We start from the raw sequence: 20,712 nt of genomic DNA, 5'->3' as shown, positions 1-20,712 counted from the left end.
TGAAACTCCAGTACTTTGGCCACCTCATGCGAAGAGTTGACTCATTGGAAAAGACTCTGATGCTGGGAGGGATTGAGGGCAGGAGGAGAAGGGGACAACAGAGGATGAGATGGCTGGATGGCATCACTGACTCTATGGACGTGAGTCTGAGTGAACTCCGGGAGTTGGTGATAGACAGGGAGGCCTGGCGTGCTGTGATTCATGGCGTCGCAAAGAGTTGGACACGACTGAGCGACTGAACTGAACTGAACTGATGGTATTAGTTCTCTAAAGTCACTGTCAGCCTAAGACCAGGTGTCATTTGGAAAGACTTTGATCAAACCTGCCCTCTCCAGAGATCTGTGCCTTCCCCTCTGAATTATTAAATTCTAGTCTGCCCATAAGTCAGAGATTAATGTTTGCCCAGCCCCATAACTAACTCTTGAAACTTAGTTATTGCAGCTTTTTTTGATCACGATGTTCCTAAACTCCAGACCCACTGGATTTCCCAATACAGAAGGTGTGAGAACTAAGATAAGTTAACCCCAAGACCCAGAAACCAGTATCCTAATGCTTCCTGTAAAGAAAGCATCCCAAATTGTGTGACATTATAAATACATTTGTTTACCTACTGGGTCTTTGCACAATGAAATGTTAGTCTATAATTTCTCTAAAATTTGAGTTTTTCTGAGTGATTAGCAATTTCATATACAATTAGGGTAATTTGCCTTTTGTTTGTATTTAATTTGAGGGTTTTTCATATTAAAAAAATAAAGAAACATTGATATGGACTACAAAGAACTTTTCTCAAAAATGTCTTTCTTTTTCTTATCCCTTCAACTTTATCACCTTTGCCCATCTCTTACAGTTAAACAGTTTCTTTAGTTGGTGGTTCACCTTCTGGTGTACCTTTTCCAAAAGCTTGGAAATCTTTTTATTTAGCAATACATTCCACAAGCCACCATATATTACTTTATAGATATTTCCCTCATTAGTTTCATTGTTATATAGTACTACATCATGGGTGTGTGTACCATGTTCATTTAACCAGTCATCTTGCTTGGATATTTTGCTAGTAAAATAATACTGCAAGAAATAACCTTCTGTGTTTGATTTTGTGCATTGTTAAAGATGAAACTTTAAAGAAACTTCTTAGAGATTGTTGAGTCAAAGAGTAAAGTATGTCTGGTTGTGTTAGTTATTGCCGAATTCCTCTCAATAAGGGTTGCACAACACTGCCCATCCACCAGTACTGTTCTTGCACAATCTTGCTTGCAGAATGTGTTGCCAAGCTTTTGAATTTTTGCCGATTTGATAGGTGAGAAATTGTATCTCAATATAGTGTTAATTTGTTAAAGGAAGTTGGGCATCTTTTCATGTATAAAGGACATTTGTTTATACATTTTGTGAACTGTCTATTCCTAACTCTTACACATTTTTCTATCAAGCTGATGGACACAGGTTGTTTCCATATCTTGATTATTTTAAATAGTGCTGCAATGAATATAGCGGTGCCTATAACTTTTTGAATTAATGTTTTCACTTTCTTCAGGTAAATACTCAGAAATGGAATTGCTGGAACCTGCAATAGCTCAATTTTTAGTCTCTTGAGGACTCTCCAGACTATTTCTCTTAGTGGTTGTACCAATTTACATTTTTACCAAAAATCCATGAGTTTTCACTATATATGTTACAAATATTTTCTCTCAGTTTATTGTCTTTAATATTAATTATGGTGTTTTGGGTGGCACAGAGATTCTTTTTTGCTTTTGTATAGTCAGATTTGTCAAGTTTGAGTCAGGTTAATACCAGCCTTTACTCACACTCAATTTATAAATAACCCTTAGTACTCATATTATTTTTCTCTGGGACCACTTTTCATAAATTATATTTTTCTAAGAAATTATCCATTTAATTTAGATTTTCAATTTTTTTAGCATAGGTTTGTACAGACTTGTGTTTATATTGCTTTAGATTGTGTTTAGATTCCTTTTTGTTACTCTTTTACTTTGTTGTATGTGAATAGTAAAGTAGTGATTATGTTGCTGATTTTTAAAAGAAAGAGTGCTTCAATTATTATTTATTTTTCCATTTTCTACTACGTGAAGTTTTGCTTTTATCATTTATAGTCCTTTTTTTATATTTTGTTTTGTTTTTTCCTTGGATTACTTTTTCTAGCTTTTTGAATTGGGAATTCACTTTTATTTCTGTTCTTCCAGATATAGGTATATATATGTGTGTGTATATATACACACACACTATAAAATTTCCTCTAATCACTGTTTCTTTTCTACAGATTTTGCTACTGTTTTCACTCTCATCACTTTTAGAAATTCTGCAGTTTAAGTTTACATTTCCTCTCTGACACATGAGTGAGTTATTTAGAGTTTTTTTTAATTTCTAGATGAAAGTTCTTAGATTTTATGATTTTATTATTAATGTTATTGTTTGTGTTATTTCTGCTTTGTAGAATTTAAGACTTTTGTAGTCTAATGTATAGACAGTGGTGGGGAATGACCCATGTGTAGTTGACAAGAATATACATTCTCTGTTGTTGGGGTATAAATAGAAAAAGAGATAAGGAGAGAACCAAAAGATTTGCCTAATTAATTTTGCTGTATTTAGCTCTTATTTATCTGTAATATTGTCAATTTTGACCTAACTTAAACTGGAGTAGTCTTAAGTGTTGTTAGTGTATTTCTAGTTTTCTTTGTAACTCCTGTAATGACTATTTTATGAAGACAATTTGTATTGTTTGCTACGCAGATATTGAAACTAGTGTGCTTTCATTGTGAATTGTGACCTTTACTGTTATGAAATAAGATTTCTTATCCTGGTTAATGCTTTTGACTTCAATCCTGGTAGCAGATCTGTAATCCCTGCTTCCTTTTTTATTTTTTCCCCCATTTGTCTGGCCTGTCTTTGCCCAGACCTTTCTATTTAGCCTTTCTTTATGATCTAATTAGAAAATATGAACAAGAAAAGCAAATTGCATTCATTAGTTTTAACTCTGTCATACTGTTTTATGTTATATTTATTGACCATATCATGTTATACTGACTGTGTTTGTCTATACAGTCTTTTTTTTGGAGGGGGAGCTATTTGTTTCTTTCTTTGGTATTTAAAACAAGTCTGTATTTGTGTTCTAATGCTTGCCTTTATAGTGATATCTTTTATAAGACCCTTGTTCTTTTGTTAGCTTTAAATGGTATTCTGTGACTCCTATCTATCACCAAAGCAACAATCAGTGAGATCATTGGTCATTCTCTCCTTTTTAATATTCTCTTTTTTAATTGATTTATTTCAATAATATCTAAACATGTAATAGTTTCATATTATTCTGATGGCTCATATGGTAAAGAATCTTCCTGCACTGCAGGAGACCCAGGTTCAATCCCTTGGTTGGCAAGATCTCCTGGAGAAGGGAATGGCTACCCACTTCCAGTATTCTTGCCTGGAGAATGCCCATGGACAGAGGACCCTGGTGGGCTACAGCCAATGGAGTCACAAAGAGCTGGACATGACTGAGTGACTAAAATATATGTATTATTCTAACATCCTTACGCCCACCTTTGTTCTACACTTAGATCCACAATTAAATATCTTAGATGATACTCTTAGTCCTTGCTCTAGTTATCTCTTGGTTGAATTGTTTGGTTTAATTAAGATAAGTAGGCATCTCTGGAAGGGTTCTTGAATTAAGTATTCCTTGAGTTCTTGCATATCGTAAACTCATGTGTGAGTGTGCATGTGTGTATGTGTGCTTACACATGTGCACACTTTAATATATTTCATTGGCTGGATTTAAAATTCTTCCTAAAGGAGATTGGTCCTGGGTATTCATTGGAGGGACTGATGTTGAAGCTGATACTCCAATAACTTTGGCCACCTGATGCGGGAGCTGACTCATTTGAAAAGACCCTGATGCTGGGAAAGATTGAGCGCAGGAGGAGAAGGGGATGACAGAGGATGAGATGGCTGGATGGCATCACTGACTCTATGGACATGAGTCTGAGTGAACTCCAGGAGTTGGTGATGGACAGGGAGGCCTGGCGTACTGCAGTTCATGGGGTCTCAAAGAGTCAGACACAACTGAGCGACTGAACTGAACTGAAAATCCTTGGTTCACAATTCTTTCAGACTCCTTAAAATGCTGCTTCATTGTTGTCTATGTATATTATTCCTGAGATGTAAAACTTTGATTTTTTAAATTTTATTTTAAGGAACTTATCTTTTATCCAGTTTTCCTCTATATCTAAAGTCCAATGGCTAATTGATGTCTTACAATTGACTATTCTGGGACAGTGTTCAATATAGGGACACGTAGTAATTTTATTCCTGGAAATTTTTCTGGATTATAGTTTTAAGTATTACTTCTATTATTTTATCCTTGATGTATTCCAATTATACATTTACTGGATTATCTTTGCCTGTCTTCTATATTAGTGACTTCATTCTGATTCATTTTACCATTTATTTTATCTTGTTTTGTTTTCTTAGCTATCACTGTGTCTTTCCTCAGTGGTCCTTATTTTATTTTCGATTGACTTCGTTCTCTCTTGGGCATCCGGTAATTTAGTTTTAATTTCAAAATTCTTTTTCTTACTTTGTATTCTATTTTAATCAACTCTTCTTTAGTATCTTTCTGTTCTTTATCCATTTCTGGTCAGAACTTTTAAATTTCTAATTCAAAATGTTGTTTTATCTTTATAAATGTTTGTTCGAAAATATCTTGAGATTGCATTACAATTTTCTCATTTGTGTTTTTGTTTATGTTTGAGGAAGGAGAGTGATTTTTATTAGACATATTGCTTTGACTCTCATTTCTGATTTTGTATGGCAACTTGGGCTTCCCTTGTGGCTCAGCTGGTAAAGAATCTGCCTGCAATGAGGGAGACTTGGGTGCAACAATCCCTGGGTTGGGAAGATCCCCTGGAGAAGGGAAAGGCTACACACTCCGGTATTCTGGCCTGGAGAATTCCATGGACAGTCCATGGAATCGCAAAGAATTGGACATGACTGAGCGACTTTTACTTTCACTTTTCACTTTTATTTTTCATGGCAACTTTGTAGGAATATTATCTACTTTGTATGTATTTTTATTTTTTTCCTGGACCAGCAATAACGATTTTATATAAGCAAAAATAAAAGATTTTGGTGAATTACTACATTCTTAGTTCATGAGCACCCTCTTCTGTTTATTTTGTGAAATACTCATGTTTTAGTAGATGACATCTTTTTTTTTTTTTTTTTTTTTGGACATAGTAGTTGGTATGTCTTAAGATCTTGAATATTTTTTTGTTTGTTTCTGCAAACACAACTTCTATCACAATTTTTCTCTATCATAACCAAATTTCCAAGGGCCATTTCCTCTATTGACTTCATTTCCCTCTTCTTAAGAAGTACCTTCCTAAGACTCCATCTTTCATTCTTCTCACTTCAAACTCCCTTTTTTCAGTTTCCCAATAGCTGTGTTCTGATCAACAAGGCCTGTTAGCATTTTCCAATTCAGAACAGGAGTTTGTCTTTCTGAGGGTGATTTTGTCTGTCTTTCCATCCCTGAGCTCCTTCTCCCTCTCTTTTTTGCTGCACTCTCCACCTGACTTTCTCATCCAGAATGAGCTCTTGAGTTGGCTCTGATGCATTAGTGTTGTGTCTCCACTTACATGTACCTTTTCAAGTTCATAGCATTTTCTTTCTCCTAATTATGTTGTGGGCTTCCCTGGTGGCTCAGAGGTAAAGAATACGCCTGCCAATTCAGGAGACACAGGTTCGATCCCTGAGCCACGAAGATCCCCTGGAGAAGGAAATGGCAACCCAACCAGTATTCTTGCCTGGGAAATCCCATGGTCAGATGAGCCTGGTAGGCCACAGTCCATGGGGTTGCATAGAGTCAGAAACAACTTAGCAAGTGAACAACAACCACAATTATATTGTGGATATGGTTTCTGCATGGTTGTATTATTCTCTTACTGGATATTTATTACTTTCCAAGTGGATAGGTTAAAATTTAGATAGCAACCTTTACATTATAAGAGACCAGTATGTTTTTCATAAAGAATTTTATGTGAATGGTGATCATAAATAGATCAACAGATGGGTTAATATAGACTTAAAGAAATTAAAATTTATAAAATTCTAATTTTCTAAATTTCATGAGAGTGACTGAAATGAAAGAAATTAAGAGGAAACTGGATATCTGTATTTTGAAGTACTAACATATTGTTTCTAAAATCCTTCATTATGTCCAGACCTCTCTCCAGAGCTCTAGGAAATTTATTTTAAAAAGCTCACCTACTACATTCATCATTTTTTCACCTTCTAGTGCAGCTTGCAAACTTGAACCATATATAACTCTTTCTGAAGCTTTACCAGATCGAATCCTTTTTTGGGTCATGCCTTTCTGCCACCACTTCTGTCATCATCTCAAATAGGTTACTCTGCCATTTCTAAGTTAGCATTGCAAAAGTGTGCATCTATATTTGATAGTCTTTTTCCAGGTAGAAAAGGGACCCTGAATATCCACATTATTGAGCATACATTTGTTTATATAGTATCTGTTAGGAACATCGTATGCATTTTATTTTTTAAAAAACAGTCAGTTCAGTCACTCAGTTGTGTCCAACACATTGCAACCCCATGGACTGCAGCGTGCCAGGCTTACCTGTCTATCACCAGCTCCTGGAGCTTGCTCAAACTCGTGTCCATCCAGTTGGCGATGCCATCCAACCATCTCATCCTCTGTCATCCCCTTCTACTCCTGCCTTCAATCTTTCCCAGCATGAAGGTCTTTTCTAATGAGTCAGTTCTTAGGCCAAAGTATTGGAGTGTCAGCTTTGGCATCAGTCCTTCCAAAGAAAATTCAGGACTGATTTCCTTTAGGATTGGCTGGTTGGATCTCCTTGCTGTCTAAGGGACTCTCAAGAGTCTTCCCCAACACCACAGTTCAAAAGCATCCATTCTTCAGTGCTCAGCTTTCTTTCTTTATTGTTCAGCTCTCACATTCGTACATGACTACTGGAAAAACCATAGCTTTGACTAGATAGACCTTTGTTGGCAAAGTAATGTCTCTGCTTTTTAATATGTGGTCTAAGTTTGTCATACTTTTTTTTTCCAGGAACAAGCATCTTTTAATTTCATGGCTGCAGTCACCATCTGCAGTGATTTTGGAACCCAAAAAAATAAAGTCTGTGACTGCTCCATTGTTTCCCCATCTATTTGCCATGAAGGGATGTGACCAGATGCCATGATCTTAGTTTTCTGAACTCTGAGTTTTAAGCCAACTTTTTCACTCTCCTTTTTCACTTTCCTCAAGAGACTCTTTAGTTTCTCTTCGCTTTCTGCCATAAGGGTGGTGTCATCTGCGTATCTGAGGTTATTGATATTTTTCCTGGCAAACTTCATTCCAGCTTGTGCTTCATCCAGGTCAGCATTTTGCATAATACATATGCATATAAGTTAAGTAAGCAGGGTGATAATATACAGCCTTGACATACTCCTTTCCCAATTTGGAACCAGTCCATTGTTCCATGTCTGGTTCTAACTGTTATCTTGACCTGCATGCAGATTTCTCAGGAGTCAAGTAAGGTGGTCTGGTATTCCCATCTCTTGAAGAATTTTCCACAGTTTGTTGTGATCCACACAAAGACTTTAGTGTAGTCAATGAAGCAGAAGTAGATCTTTTTCTGGAATTCTCTTGCTTTTTCTATGATGCCACGGATGTTGGCAACTTGATCTCTGGTTCCTCTGCCTTTTCTAAATCCAACTTGAACATCTGGAAGTTCTCGGTTCATGTACTGTTGAAGCCTCGCTTAGAGAATTTTGAGCATTACTTTACTAGCGTGTGAGATGAGTGCAACTGTGTGGTAGTTTGAGCATTCTTTGGCATTTCCTTTCCTTGGGATTATAAAGAAAACCGACCTTTTCCAGTCCTGTGGCCACTACAGAGTTTTCTAAATTTGCTGGCATATTGAGTGCAGCACTTTCACAACAACATGTTTTAGGATTTGAGATAGCTTAACTGGAATACCATCATCTCCACTGGCTTTGTTTGTCATGATGCTTCCCAAGGCTCATCTGACCTCACACTCTAGGATGTCCAGCACCAGGTGAGTGAACACACCATTGTGCCTATTTGGGTCATTAAGACCTTTTTTATAGAGTTCTTCTGTGTATTCTAGCCACCTCTTCTTGATATCTTCTGCTTCTGTTTGGACCATACCGTTTCTGTCCTTTATTGTTTATCCCATCTTTGCATGAAATGTTCCCTTGGTATCTCTAATTTTCTTGAAGAGATCTCTAGTCTTTCCCATTCTATTGCTTTCTTCTATTTCTTTGCATTGATCACTTAGGAAGGCTTTCTTATCTTTCCTTGCTATTCTTTGAAACTCTGAATTAAGATGGACATATATTTCCTTTATTTATTTATTTATGGTTACTTATTTGGCTTATTTATGGCTTATATGGCTATTTATTTATGTCTATTTATTTATTTATCAAATTTTAGTTGTGGTGCACAGGATCTTCTTTGCTGCCTGTGGGATTTCTCCTTGTGGCACATAGTCTCTTTCTTGCAATGTGCAGTCTTCAGAGCATGTGGGATCATAGTTGTGGTGTAGGGGCTTTTCAGTGTGGCATGTGGGCTCTCTAGTTGTGGCACAGGCTTAGTAACTTCATGGCATGTGGGACCTTAGTTCCTCAACCAGAGATCTAGTCACGTCCACTATATTGGAAAGCAAATTCTTAACCACTGGACCACCAGGGGAATCCGAAGCTTACACATTTTGTACTCAGTGTGGTAAGATACATTGCTATGCTATGCTACGTCACTTCAGTCGTGTCCGACTATGTGCGACCCCATAGACGCAGCCCACCAGGCTCCCCCGTCCCTGGATTCTCCAGGCAAGAACACTGGAGTGGGCTGCCATTTCCTTCTCCAATGCATGAAAGTAAAAAGTGAAAGTGAAGTCACTCAGTCGTGTCCAACTCTTAGCGACCCCATGGACTGCAGCCTAACAGGCTCCTCCGTCCATGGGATTTTCCAAGCAAGAGTACTGGATTTATTTGGAATTTGTTTGTGCCCTTGTATGTTTTATCAACAATCTCATGAAGTTGTGGTCAGTACATTTAAAATCGATTACAATACTTTACAATAGTGGGGTAATGAAATATTCAGGTTGAAGCCAAAAGTAGCCAAATTAAAAGTTACTATCATGAAACCACATGAAAACATGAATGAAATGCCAGTGCTGTAAAATGCAAATCAGCTAGTTCTCATTTCCATTGTAAAAATGGTTTTAAAAAAAAAAAAAACTGTCCTATACTCAGCCCTACAAATGACGATTCCCTAGCCTATAGTTCCACGATATTAACTGGGTTGTGTGTTGTAAACATTCTCTGAGAAAGATGAAAAAGAGAACATAAAGAACCAATTTCCGTTTTCATTTTTAGACTCTAAAGTTTGTTGCTTTATTTGGTCATTTTCATCACTGAATGGAATAAAATTATCTAGTAAAGAGGAGCAAAAACAGAAGGATACACCCTCAACCTTATATAGGGAAATGAATTTGTGATTAATGTATCATTCTTTTATGCATTTGTTAAAAATGAGAATGTTTTCAGAATTTATGTTTATAATTATACTCCTTGGGAACAAAAGTTATGTAACTTTTCCAGGAAAACTTAGTTATAGTTCCCAATTGATATACTATGTGTAGGCCAAAATCTAATAAAAATATAGGAAAAGATTTTAATATGAATATTAGCTATCACTGGAGTGTGCGGTTTTCTACCTGGGGAAATTTTGTACGCTTCTGTGTTCTCTTGTGATGTCATCACCTCTAAACCACAATAGCAAGAGCCTCAATTTTTCAAAAAATCCAAATCCAATTAAAATAATCTAGGACTAAAGGAAATAGGCCCACATTCTGGGCCTTGTTCCTGTCTCCAAAGTCTTAGTACTTAGTATGTTTTCTAAATTGGTCTACCTTCCTGGCTTCGTAAGCTGCCCACCAGGATGGGCCTTCATACAACCCTTATGAATTAGCATAACCTATGCTATTGACCCTTACAAGATTCTGCCTCCCAGGAAATGAACAAAACCTGACTGCAAATTTTGAACTCATATTACTGAATTTGTATCTCTAGGATTCAAGATGCAGTAACCCTTAGATGTGAACATGGTGTTAATATTTACCTAGTTTTTCCAGTGATAGGCAATAGGAAAAAAAAAAAGTGAAAATAGCCAAATTAAAAGTTACTTTCTTGAAAATGTCTATAAAAACTCAACATAAAATAAAATAAGACTGCAAATGCAGAAATATTATATTCTCATTTTGTTTAAAAATTTAATGCTATCCAAATTAATTCAGTGTTATATGTATATGTTGAATACTAATAAAGTTTGAATAGAAGTCATCTAATCAATAGTGAGAGTTGGTGAAATAGCTTTTTTTTAATTTTGAAAGTGTTTTAGATTTCAGAAATAGTAGGAAAAAATAGTACAAAGTGTTTCTGTGTACCTTTCACCTCACTTCCCCTAGTAGTAAAATCTTTCATAAGTACAATTACTGAAGTCAGGAAATTAACATTTATATAGACTAGTTCTCTGGTGGCTCAGCTGTTAAAGAATCCACCTTCAATGCAGGAGACCCCAGTTCTATTCCTAGGTCGGGAAGATCCCCTGGAGAAGGGTTAGGTTATCCACTTGAGTATTCTTGGGCTACACTGGTGGCTCAGATGGTAAAGAATCCGCCTGCAAAGTTGGAGACCTGGGTTGGGAAGATGCTCTGGAGGAGGGCATGGCAACCCACTCCAGTATTCTTGCCTAAAGAATCCCCTGGACAGAAGAGCCTGGCAGGCTACAGTCCATGGGGCTGCAAAGAGTCATACATGATTGAGAGACTAAGCACAAACTAGTACTAGTCTACACCTTATTTAGCTTTTTCTAGTTGGTTCACTAATGTCCACTTTCTGGTCCAGGCCCAATCCATATCCTATTCTACATTTAGTCTTTGTGTCTCCATAGTCTCCGTACACTGTGATGGGACCTCAATCAGTGTTTCTATTTCATGACCTTGACACTTTTGAAGAGTATTGGCCAGTTATTTTCTAGAATGTTCCTCCATTTGAATTTGCCAAATGTGGCTCTGTATCTCCAAAAGGGAAACACTCCCCCAGCTGTATCTGATTATTATATAAGTGAATTCTTGACCTGAGAACAACCATTACAGTGATCTTCCAGGCTAAGTAACTTGGATTTATTTTGAATAAAATGAATTGGATTAATGAATTAGGGAGATGGTAGGGGAGGTGGTAGAGAATCAAAGTAGTGAGATAGTGTTTCTTATAGCTTTTCAGTATTTGGTCCCATTTCTATAGGGAATGCTATCCTTGGATTCTACAAGTTTCCCAGTTGTAGCCTAGAAAATGTTTTATTTTTTAAAATTAATTTCTATTGGAGTATAATTGCTTTGGGCTTCCCAGGTGGCTCTAGTAGGAAAGAACACACTTACCTGTGCAGGAGACATAATGGATGCAAGTTCAGTCCCTAGGTTGGGAAGATACCCTAGAGGAAGGCATGGCAACCCACTCCAGTATTCTTGCCTGGCGAATCCCCGTGGACAGAGGTGCCTGACGGGCAACAGTCCTTAGGGTCACAAAGATTCAGACATGACTGAAGTGACTTAGCACACACACATAATTGCTTTACAATGTTGTGTTAGTTTCTTTCTGTACAGCAATGTGAATCAGTTGTGCATATACATATATCCACTCTTTTTTAGATTTCCTTCCAATTTAGGTCACCACAGAGCATTGAGAAGAGTTCCCTGTGCTCTATGGTAGGTTCTCATTAGTTACCTTGTTTATCCACTGTGGTGTATATATGTCAGTCCCAATTCATCTCACTTTTCCTTTCCTGCCTTGTTAACCGTAAGTTGGTTCTCTACATTTGGGACTCTATTTCTGCTTTACAAATAAGTTCATCTCTACCATCAAAAATGTGGTTTTTTGTTGTTGTTTTTTTTAGCTAGCATAAAGGAGTCTCAGTTTTCTGCAATGAAAATGGACTTAACAAATAGATGATAAATAAACAGTAATTGGGAAAAGCAAGTAAATAAAAAGTATAACATGATAGCTGTGGCAAAAACCAGGCAGAACTAGATGCCTCTTTAATTTTTTATTCTATTGTAGTTTTACTAAGCTTATATGACTGACTGCAAGTTAACCTAGACATTTGCACAGACATTTGCAGAGTGGATTACTATAAGAATATCTAATCACTGAATTTTCTCCATGGTTCCATGGCCTGAAGAAAATCTCAATTATAACAGTTCTTAATGCAGCATTAACCTTGCAGATCTCAAGTGTTTATTTTTCTCTGTTGCATAGTATATGTTATTCTTTCATTAGTGTGACCTTAATCATCTGTAAATTTGTCAGATATTATCAGATACAGTTTTCTAAATAACCCAGGACCCAAGAGCTCCAAGCTGCATGCTTGTTTGGCAGAGCAAATAGTACAAAATTGGAAATTCTTTTTTGTCATTTGTTCCCTTAATTTTAAAAAGAAGTAGTCTTTTTTAAAAAACAAATTCAATTCCAAATAACTTACTTTTCACAATGAAAGATGATTCTTAATTTTTCATCATATAAATGTATACTTCTCAGTTAATAATCAAGTTATTATTATTGTTGTTGTTATTATAACAATTATTACTTCTTATTATTATGACTTGTCTTCTTAAAAATGAAAAAAGCTTGTAGTTTTTTTGTTAGCATTTTAGCATAGACCTTCCTTTGCTTTTCAGAAAGAATATCTTTGTGTGCACATATATGCACATGCATATACATACATGCATACACATATACATTCATATATATGTACATACACACACCCACACCATTTTAAACATTGGTTGTAGGTTTTTATACTCATTCTGTCATATTTACAAATGAACCAATGTATGTATTCTATTACTTGTTTCTTGTAACATCCATCCATCAATCCTTTGTAGGCATTATAAATGAAATGAGCGACAGCTCTTTGTAACAAGTTAGAGGTACAGTGTATTATTTTGTTTCAAACTGTGAGTCAAGTACCACTTAATAGTTCATCTTAAAATATAAGTATTTATAGCCTATAATTTTGTTTAGGAATTAATAATCTATTTTGGAAATATGACATAAGCAAATAAATTATGTTATTATCTTATGAAATGCAAACCAGATTTCCCCCCCTAACTCCTGATGACTACCTCATGATGGAAAATGGGAAACAATACCAAGGAATTGTTCTCAGAACCTTTGGCATTGTAAATCCACAAAGATAAAGAATCAGTGAACTCTGTACTTGGTAAAGCTGAAACTCCAGTACTTTGGCCACCTCATGTGAAGAGTTGACTCCTTGGAAAAGAATCTGATGCTTGGAGGGATTGGGGGCAGGAGGAGAAGGGGACGACAGAGCAAGAGATGGCTGGATGGCATCACTGACTCGATGGACTTGAGTCTGAGTGAGTCTGAGTGAATTCCGGGAGTTGGTGATGGACAGGGAGGCCTGGCGTGCTGCGATTCATGGGGTTGCAAAGAGTCCGACATGACTTGAGCGACTGAACTGAACTGATCTTTGGGGATACATAGCTTAGAATTAGTAATTTACACCCCCCCCCAAAAAATAGAGCCAAAAAATGAGCCAAAGATAAGGAATAACTGAAGGAAAGGTTTTATAGTATAAAAGTTGTTTTTTTTAATTTAACTTTGAAATGCTTCCATTTGACAGCACCTTTAAGTAGGACTAGTATATATATAAAACTAACCATGTTAGACTTTTACTCTAAATATTAGTAAATATGATTGTTTTACTTATTTTTATAGACATGGGGTAATATTAGACCTATTATATGTATGAATCCATGTATTCAGCCATATTAATAATAAATATTCATAATATCGGGGCTTCCTGTAGCTCAAACAGTAAAGCATCTGCCTGTGATGCAAGAGACCAGGGTTCGATCCCTGGGTTGGGAAGTTTCTATGGAGAAGGGAATGGCAATCCACTCTAGTACTCTTGCCTGGAGAATTCCATGGACAGAAAAGCCTGGCGGGCTACAGTCCATGGGATCGCCAACAGTCGGACACGACTGAGCAACTAATGCACGCACGCATTCATAATATCAATTGTCCTCTGTATATTCTTTCACTTTAGTTGCACCCCACTCCAGTACTCTTGCCTGGAAAATCCCATGGATGGAGGAGCCTGGTAGGCTGCAGTCCATGGGGTCGCTAGGAGTCGGACATGACAAGCGATTTAGCAGCAGCAGCAGCAAAAGGCACTCAGTAGATATCTTTCAAATGCATTTTTCTTTTTAATAGCCAAATTCTCCAGTAGCTTGAGGAATTTGATAAAAACTATCTGGATAGTTATTCTCATTAGTCTAAATTAAGTATTGTTATGGCAGAAAGTGAAGAGGAACTAAAAAGCCTCTTGATGAAGGTGAAAGAGGAGAGTGAAAAGTTGGCTTAAAACTCAACATTCAGAAAACAAAGATCATGACATCTGGTCCCATCACTTCATGGGAAATAGATGGGGAAACAGTGGAAACAGTGTCAGACTTTATTTTGGGGGGCTCCAAAATCACTGCAGATGGTGATTGCAGCCATGAAATTAAAAGACGCTTACTCCTTGGAAGAAAAGTTATGACTAACCTAGATAGCATATTGAAAAGCAGAGACATTACTTTGCCAACAAAGGTCTGTCTAGTCAAGCAAATGGTTTTTCCAGTGGTCATGTATGGATGTGAGAGATGCTAAAGCTGAAACTCCAGTACTTTGGCCACCTCATGCAAAGAGTTGACTCATTGGAAAAGACTCTGATGCTGGGAGGGATTGGGGACAGGAAGAGAAGGGGACAACAGAGGATGAGATGGCTGGATGGTATCACTGACTCGATGGACATGAATCTGAGTGAACTCCGGGAGTTGGTGATGGACAGGGAGGCCTGGCATGCTACGATTCATGGGGTCGCAAAGAGTCGGACACAACTAAGTAACTGGACTGAACTGAACTGATGCTATATTAAACAGAGTGCCTAAATTAATATCTGAATTGGCTAAGGTCTCTGGAACCAAAGTACAGTGTTTTTGAATCCTGTATGATTGTTAAGACAAAATGTGTCAGTGCGTGGAAAGTCCATCAGTACCTGGACATTGTAAATACTCAGTAATATTCTTATTACCATTTTGAAAGAAAAAGTTCTTAAGGTGCTTCACAATTTGGTATTATATGTTACTACTCCAAGTATATTATATTAATCCATTACTAATCCAAGAATTATTAAGCCAGGTCATAGCCTAGATTTTATATAGTAAAAAAAAAAAAAAATACTTGAAAAATATCTTTAGTATTTAAGGGAAGCTCCAATAATAGAAACCATAAAGGAAATCGCTGAGAATTTACCAAATAAAATTTTAAAAAACATGTGTTAAAGAGACTGTTCAACAAAGTTAAACTCTTAAAAACATGTATGCAACATGTGATAAAGGATTGTTACTCTTCATAAATTAAAAAAAACTATTATGAATTGATTTATAAAAGCAAGAAATGTACAAAAGGAAAAAAAAGTCCAAGAATGAAGAAATAAAAATTAATACAACTATCAACTGCTATTTAAAAACAATTTGGTTGATTTTTAAATAATAATTTATAATATTTTATCTGCATATCCAGATTTGAAAGTTCTAAAAATTGCCTTTTATAAACTCATGTGGCAGCAAAAGGTAACCTGATCTGGGCATGCTGGCAGCAAACCAGTGGTAACTGACTTGAAAGGGTCCTTTTCTGTGCCTCTTAGTGAGAATCACATGATTTGGGCTGCCTGAATATTCATGGCTTTAAAAAATTTTAAGTGCTTTCTCGGACTCTGCTTGGATTGTTATAGAATAGAAGGCATTTGCATCATGTTATCCTTCTAAAATCAGAAAAATTATGAATTTCAAAACCACTCTGTCCAGAAATTTTTGGATGAGGAATTGTGGACCTGTGTTTAATTTGATGGTACAGAGAACCAAAGTCACTCATAAATTCCCAATGAAGTCATAAATTGGTTTCTTTTGTGAATGGGATAGTAAAATGTGAATATAGATATAGAGATTTATCAAAAGCCATAAAAGTGTGCATGCCCTTTAACCGGAAATTTCTCCTCTAGGAATTTATCATGGCTAAGTTATTGGGAAAATGATGGAAGACTTAAGCTTTAGTAAGACCAACACAGGTGACATATAACTGAAAAGCCCCACATGTTCTATGACGGAAGACTGGTGGGGTTACACAAGGCTCTAAACACACCTCACGCAACAACTGTGCCACTTTCAAAGTGATATTGTGCAGTAACACTCATTCATGTTGAAGATGCCCTCAGTATTTGTTAGGTAGAAATACCAGGCTGTAAAAATAATATGACTATATTATCTAATTTCTCTAAAAATTGTCTCTGGATGGCAGAATTGCAGGTGATTCTAATTTTCTTTTTATAACTGTGCTTGTCTATGATGAACATGTGTTACTACTTATAATAATAAAACTTTTAAGTGTCATTTAAACATATTATTAAGAGTTTGTCAATACATCTTACTTAGCTTCAAGTTATGTATATTATTAATGTGTGTGAGGAAAATATAATATTCTTCATATTTATAGGAATTAATTATAATGACTTGGTATATTTGAAAACAGTATCGTAACACATAGCCTAGTTTTCAAATAGCATGTTTTTCCTTAAAGAAACCTTTATTGTATTGTTGATATTTTAATGTGTATTATTAAAATTTGCTGTGGAGCATTGAAAATATAAGCCATATTGTCAAGGAAAGCATGTTCAGAAATTTAGACTTAATACAAAAATATACCCAGAGAGTTTATTGGCAGCATTCAAATTCTGACCCATGAAGAGAGAACAGTAAGCTAACCATCTCGAATAGTGGGATATCAATTGAGAATGTGTAATTTCTTTGTTTCAGTCATAAGAAACAATTTGCTATTCTCAGAAATATATTTTGAAATTATAATCTTTATCCTGAAATGCTCCTTTTAACAATACAAATAAATGAGAAAGCTGTGTGCTCTTTCAGGAAAGTGATTTGCCTTCTGCATTGCCTTGAGTGGTGATAACATGATGATGTGCCATTCTACTGCTTGGCATGGGATAAACAGCTAGACCCAGCAGGATATCTACAGAGAAGAGAGTTCTGTGTTTAAAGTGCTAATTTCAAGTCAGTGTTTCTTATAGTTCCTACAATATGCATTTGAAATTTGGTGCTGACTCTGAATACTTTATTCCAGTTTGTTAGACTATTTCTGCAATATATGTACAATTAAATTATATCACTTATTAAAAATAGTGTTATCTGTTACTTATTTACTGAAAGAAACAACTCTTTATTTTTCAGAGCTTCCATATGGCTGGGAAAAAATCGATGATCCCATATATGGCACTTATTATGTCGAGTAAGTCTCTAAGTTTGATATTAACTTGTTATTAATGTGTTGTGAAATTGTGTTAGTATTCCATTTATTGTGCATGTGTGGCTAACAGTCCTTTTATTCCCCTTTCATCTTACTTTGAAGTACCCACAAAGACTCTAGCAGCACTAGCTAGCTGTCTCTTGCCTCTCCAGCTGGCTAATTTGTCATACTTTCCCTTTGACTCATGATTCTAAAACACCAATTGGAAAAGTGTCTTTCACACTGTCCTCTAAATGAGTGATAATTAAAGATATCAAAGTAAATGCCCTTCATTTTGCAATCAGAATGTTGGGAGCTGACTAGTTGTGCAATAGAGATGTTCTATTAGACCAGATTTCAAAGTCAGTTAAATGAAGCAACCATATTTTTCAGTTGAGGGATGAAATAAAATTTAGATTTCTTTGTCTTTTAAGGCCTCATTTTAAATCAGGAGGGTTTTTCTGTAAATTGGACTGAGCGACTAAACTGAACTGAACACTTACTGAAAATCTTTTAACATTGACAAAATTAACCAGGAGTTGCAGCTATAGTATTATTAAAATATATATGTATTTATTTTAACATATATAAATATCTAATACATAATATATTTTAATACATAAAATATATATGTATTTATCTATTGGAGGTTGTAGCATAATGAGTTACCACTCTATGCATCCTTTTATTCAGGATAAAGCCCCTATTAAGGATTCAATTATATACACATCTTTCTTTAGGAAAATCAAGTAATATTCAATAATTTTCAAAGGTTACGTACATAAGTTACTTTTCCATAACCCCTTTTCTGATAGACAGTTTTTTAAAGTTTACTTATTGCATCATGTTGTTAATGTTATTTGGGTGAATAACAAAACCTACATACCCACGAAACATAGAGGCTGAAACACTAAAAATGTTCTCCCTCTCCATCAAGATCTAAATCTGTTTCCTCCTGTCATATTCTGTTTAACAATAATAATCTAGATGATAAATGGTTGCAAACTAATGACATCATTGTTAAATTGTTTTTATAGCCATAGTCAAACCGTTACTGAGCTTTTACTAAGTGTCAAGCCCTTCTCTCCACTGGGGAGGTGCTGATGAGGACAGCCTGTGTGCTCACGCCCTTGAGCATCTCCTTCATGAACACTTGTTTTGAGCTATCATCTCAAGTGAATTTTGGCACCACAGTCATTTCCAGTGAAGGTGAATTTACTTCATTTGCCAAATGCAGTTTTCTAACATAGTATCTAAGGTCATGTAGACACTCAATACATGCAAAAATTAAGATAAATACTTGGAGGTATCACTAATTGCAAAAATAAAGGAAAATCACTTTTAGATAGTTCTAAGGCTTCTAGTCCCATTACATTGCTCATCAATTAAAATACATATATATTTTAATACTACTATAGTTGCAACTGCTGGTTAATTTTGTCAATGTTAAAAGATTTTCAATAAGTGTTCAGTTTAGTCACTCAGTTGTGTCTGACTCTTTACTATCCCATGGACTGCAGCACCCCAATAAGTGTTATCTTGTCTTAATTGTTGAATCAGACTATCCCTTGCTTAAACCTATTACATCTGAAATTCAAGGTAGTTCAATGGGAGGAAAGAGAACAGAAGTATGTGATACATCAGATCTCATCTGTAATACACTTCCTTACATAATTTATCAAACAAGAACGCTTGCCTAAGTTTAGATATTGGGAAACTCCATAAAAAGCCATATAGCAAATATTTTAGGGGGCCAAATGGCATCTGTCACAGCTATTCAATTCTGTTGTTGTTGAAAACAACCATAGATGCTACTTCAAATGAATGGGTGTCACTATGTTTCAATAAAACTTTATTAGCAAAAATAGATGGCTAGACAAACTTGGCCTGGGGGACATGATTTTCTGACCCTTTCCCCATTTGAAATTTTCTGATTCTTCTTCCATGTCCTCAACTGCTTTCAAGCTGATTTCCAATGTACGAAACAATATTTAACTCAAACCTTCCTTCTCTGCTTAAATATCTATCAAAGAGGTGAGAGACTCGCATATCAGAAAGCAATGCTTCCTACCTTCTTGTTCATTGAGGTGTCTGTTCTTCAAGGAAAGATCTGATGCTGGTAGTTAAATTATTGAATTGGACATTAGCTATAACCCTAAAAGGAAATGGTTCTCAGTATCATTACACTTCATATGGTTTACTTTGTATTTGTTTTTGCTTAAACTACATTTCTTTCCATTGGCTTTCCCGGTAGCTCAGCTGGTAAAGAATTCACCTGCAATGCAGGAGACCCCAGTTCGATTCCTGGGTTGGGAAAATCCCCTGGAGAAGGGATAGGCTACCCACTCCAGTATTCTTGGGCTTCCCTGCTGGCTCAGATGGTAAAAAAATCTGCTTGCAGTGTGGGAGACCTAGGTTTAATTCTTGGGTTGTGACGATCCCCTGGAGGAGGGCATGGCAACCCACCCATTATTCTTGCCTGGAAAATCCCTATGGACAGAGGAGCCTAGTGGGCTATTGTCCATAGGGTCACAAAGAGTCAGATACAACAGCCACTAAGCACAGCACAACACATTTCTTTCTATATTTCTCCACTTCATTTTTCATGTATAATCACCAAAGTCAGAAAATTACTCATAATTTAGTTAGTTATATCTTATATAATTAAATCAGACTAAATGGCACCCCACTCCAGTACTTATGCCTGGAAAATCCCATGGATGGAGGAGCCTGGTGGGCTGCAGTCCATGGGGTCGCTAGAGTCGGACATGACTGAGCGACTTCACTTTCACTTTTCACTTTCATGCATTGGAGAAGGAAATGGCAACCCACTCCAGTGTTCTTGCCTGGAGAGTCCCAGGGACGGGGGAGCCTGGTGGGCTGCCATCTCTGGGGTCGCACAGAGTTGAACACGACTGAAGCGACTTAGCAGCAGCAGCAGCAACAACAACATTTAATACTTTTAGATTTCAAGTGATTGTGAGGTCTGAAATACAGTCATTGTTATTGTTGTTTAGTCGCTAAGTCGGGTCCAGCTCTTTTGCAACCCTATGGACTGTCACCTGCCAAGCTCCTCTGTCAATGGGATTCTTTAGGCAAGAATACTGGAGTGGGATTTCCTTCTCCAGGGGATCTTCCCGACCCAGGGATTGAACCCACATCTCCTGCAATGGCAGGCAAATTCTTTACCATTGAGCTACCAAGGAAGCCTCTGGGTACAATCATAGTGAGTCTAAT

The 20,712-nt window shown here is 36.4% G+C and overlaps 1 protein-coding gene across 22 annotated transcripts in view; it reads left to right on the top strand.

The window, feature by feature from the left end:
- MAGI2 (membrane associated guanylate kinase, WW and PDZ domain containing 2) overlaps positions 1–20,712 on the top strand; it is a 1,472,356-nt gene that overhangs the window by 1,082,319 nt on the left and 369,325 nt on the right. For all 22 annotated transcript variants that reach the window (XM_086397095.1, XM_086397093.1, XM_086397091.1 and 19 more), the window contains one exon: positions 17,421–17,478. In XM_086397095.1, the coding sequence (XP_086253221.1) occupies positions 17,421–17,478 (58 nt within the window). The remainder of the gene's footprint in view (positions 1–17,420; positions 17,479–20,712) is intronic.

The sequence above is a fragment of the Bos grunniens genome, chromosome 4 (assembly GCF_055505025.1).
Source record: "Bos grunniens cultivar Pamir isolate PY7600 chromosome 4, Bosgru_T2T1.0, whole genome shotgun sequence".
Classification (NCBI taxonomy): domain Eukaryota; kingdom Metazoa; phylum Chordata; class Mammalia; order Artiodactyla; family Bovidae; genus Bos; species Bos grunniens.
This window is presented reverse-complemented; position numbering and strand designations above follow the sequence as displayed.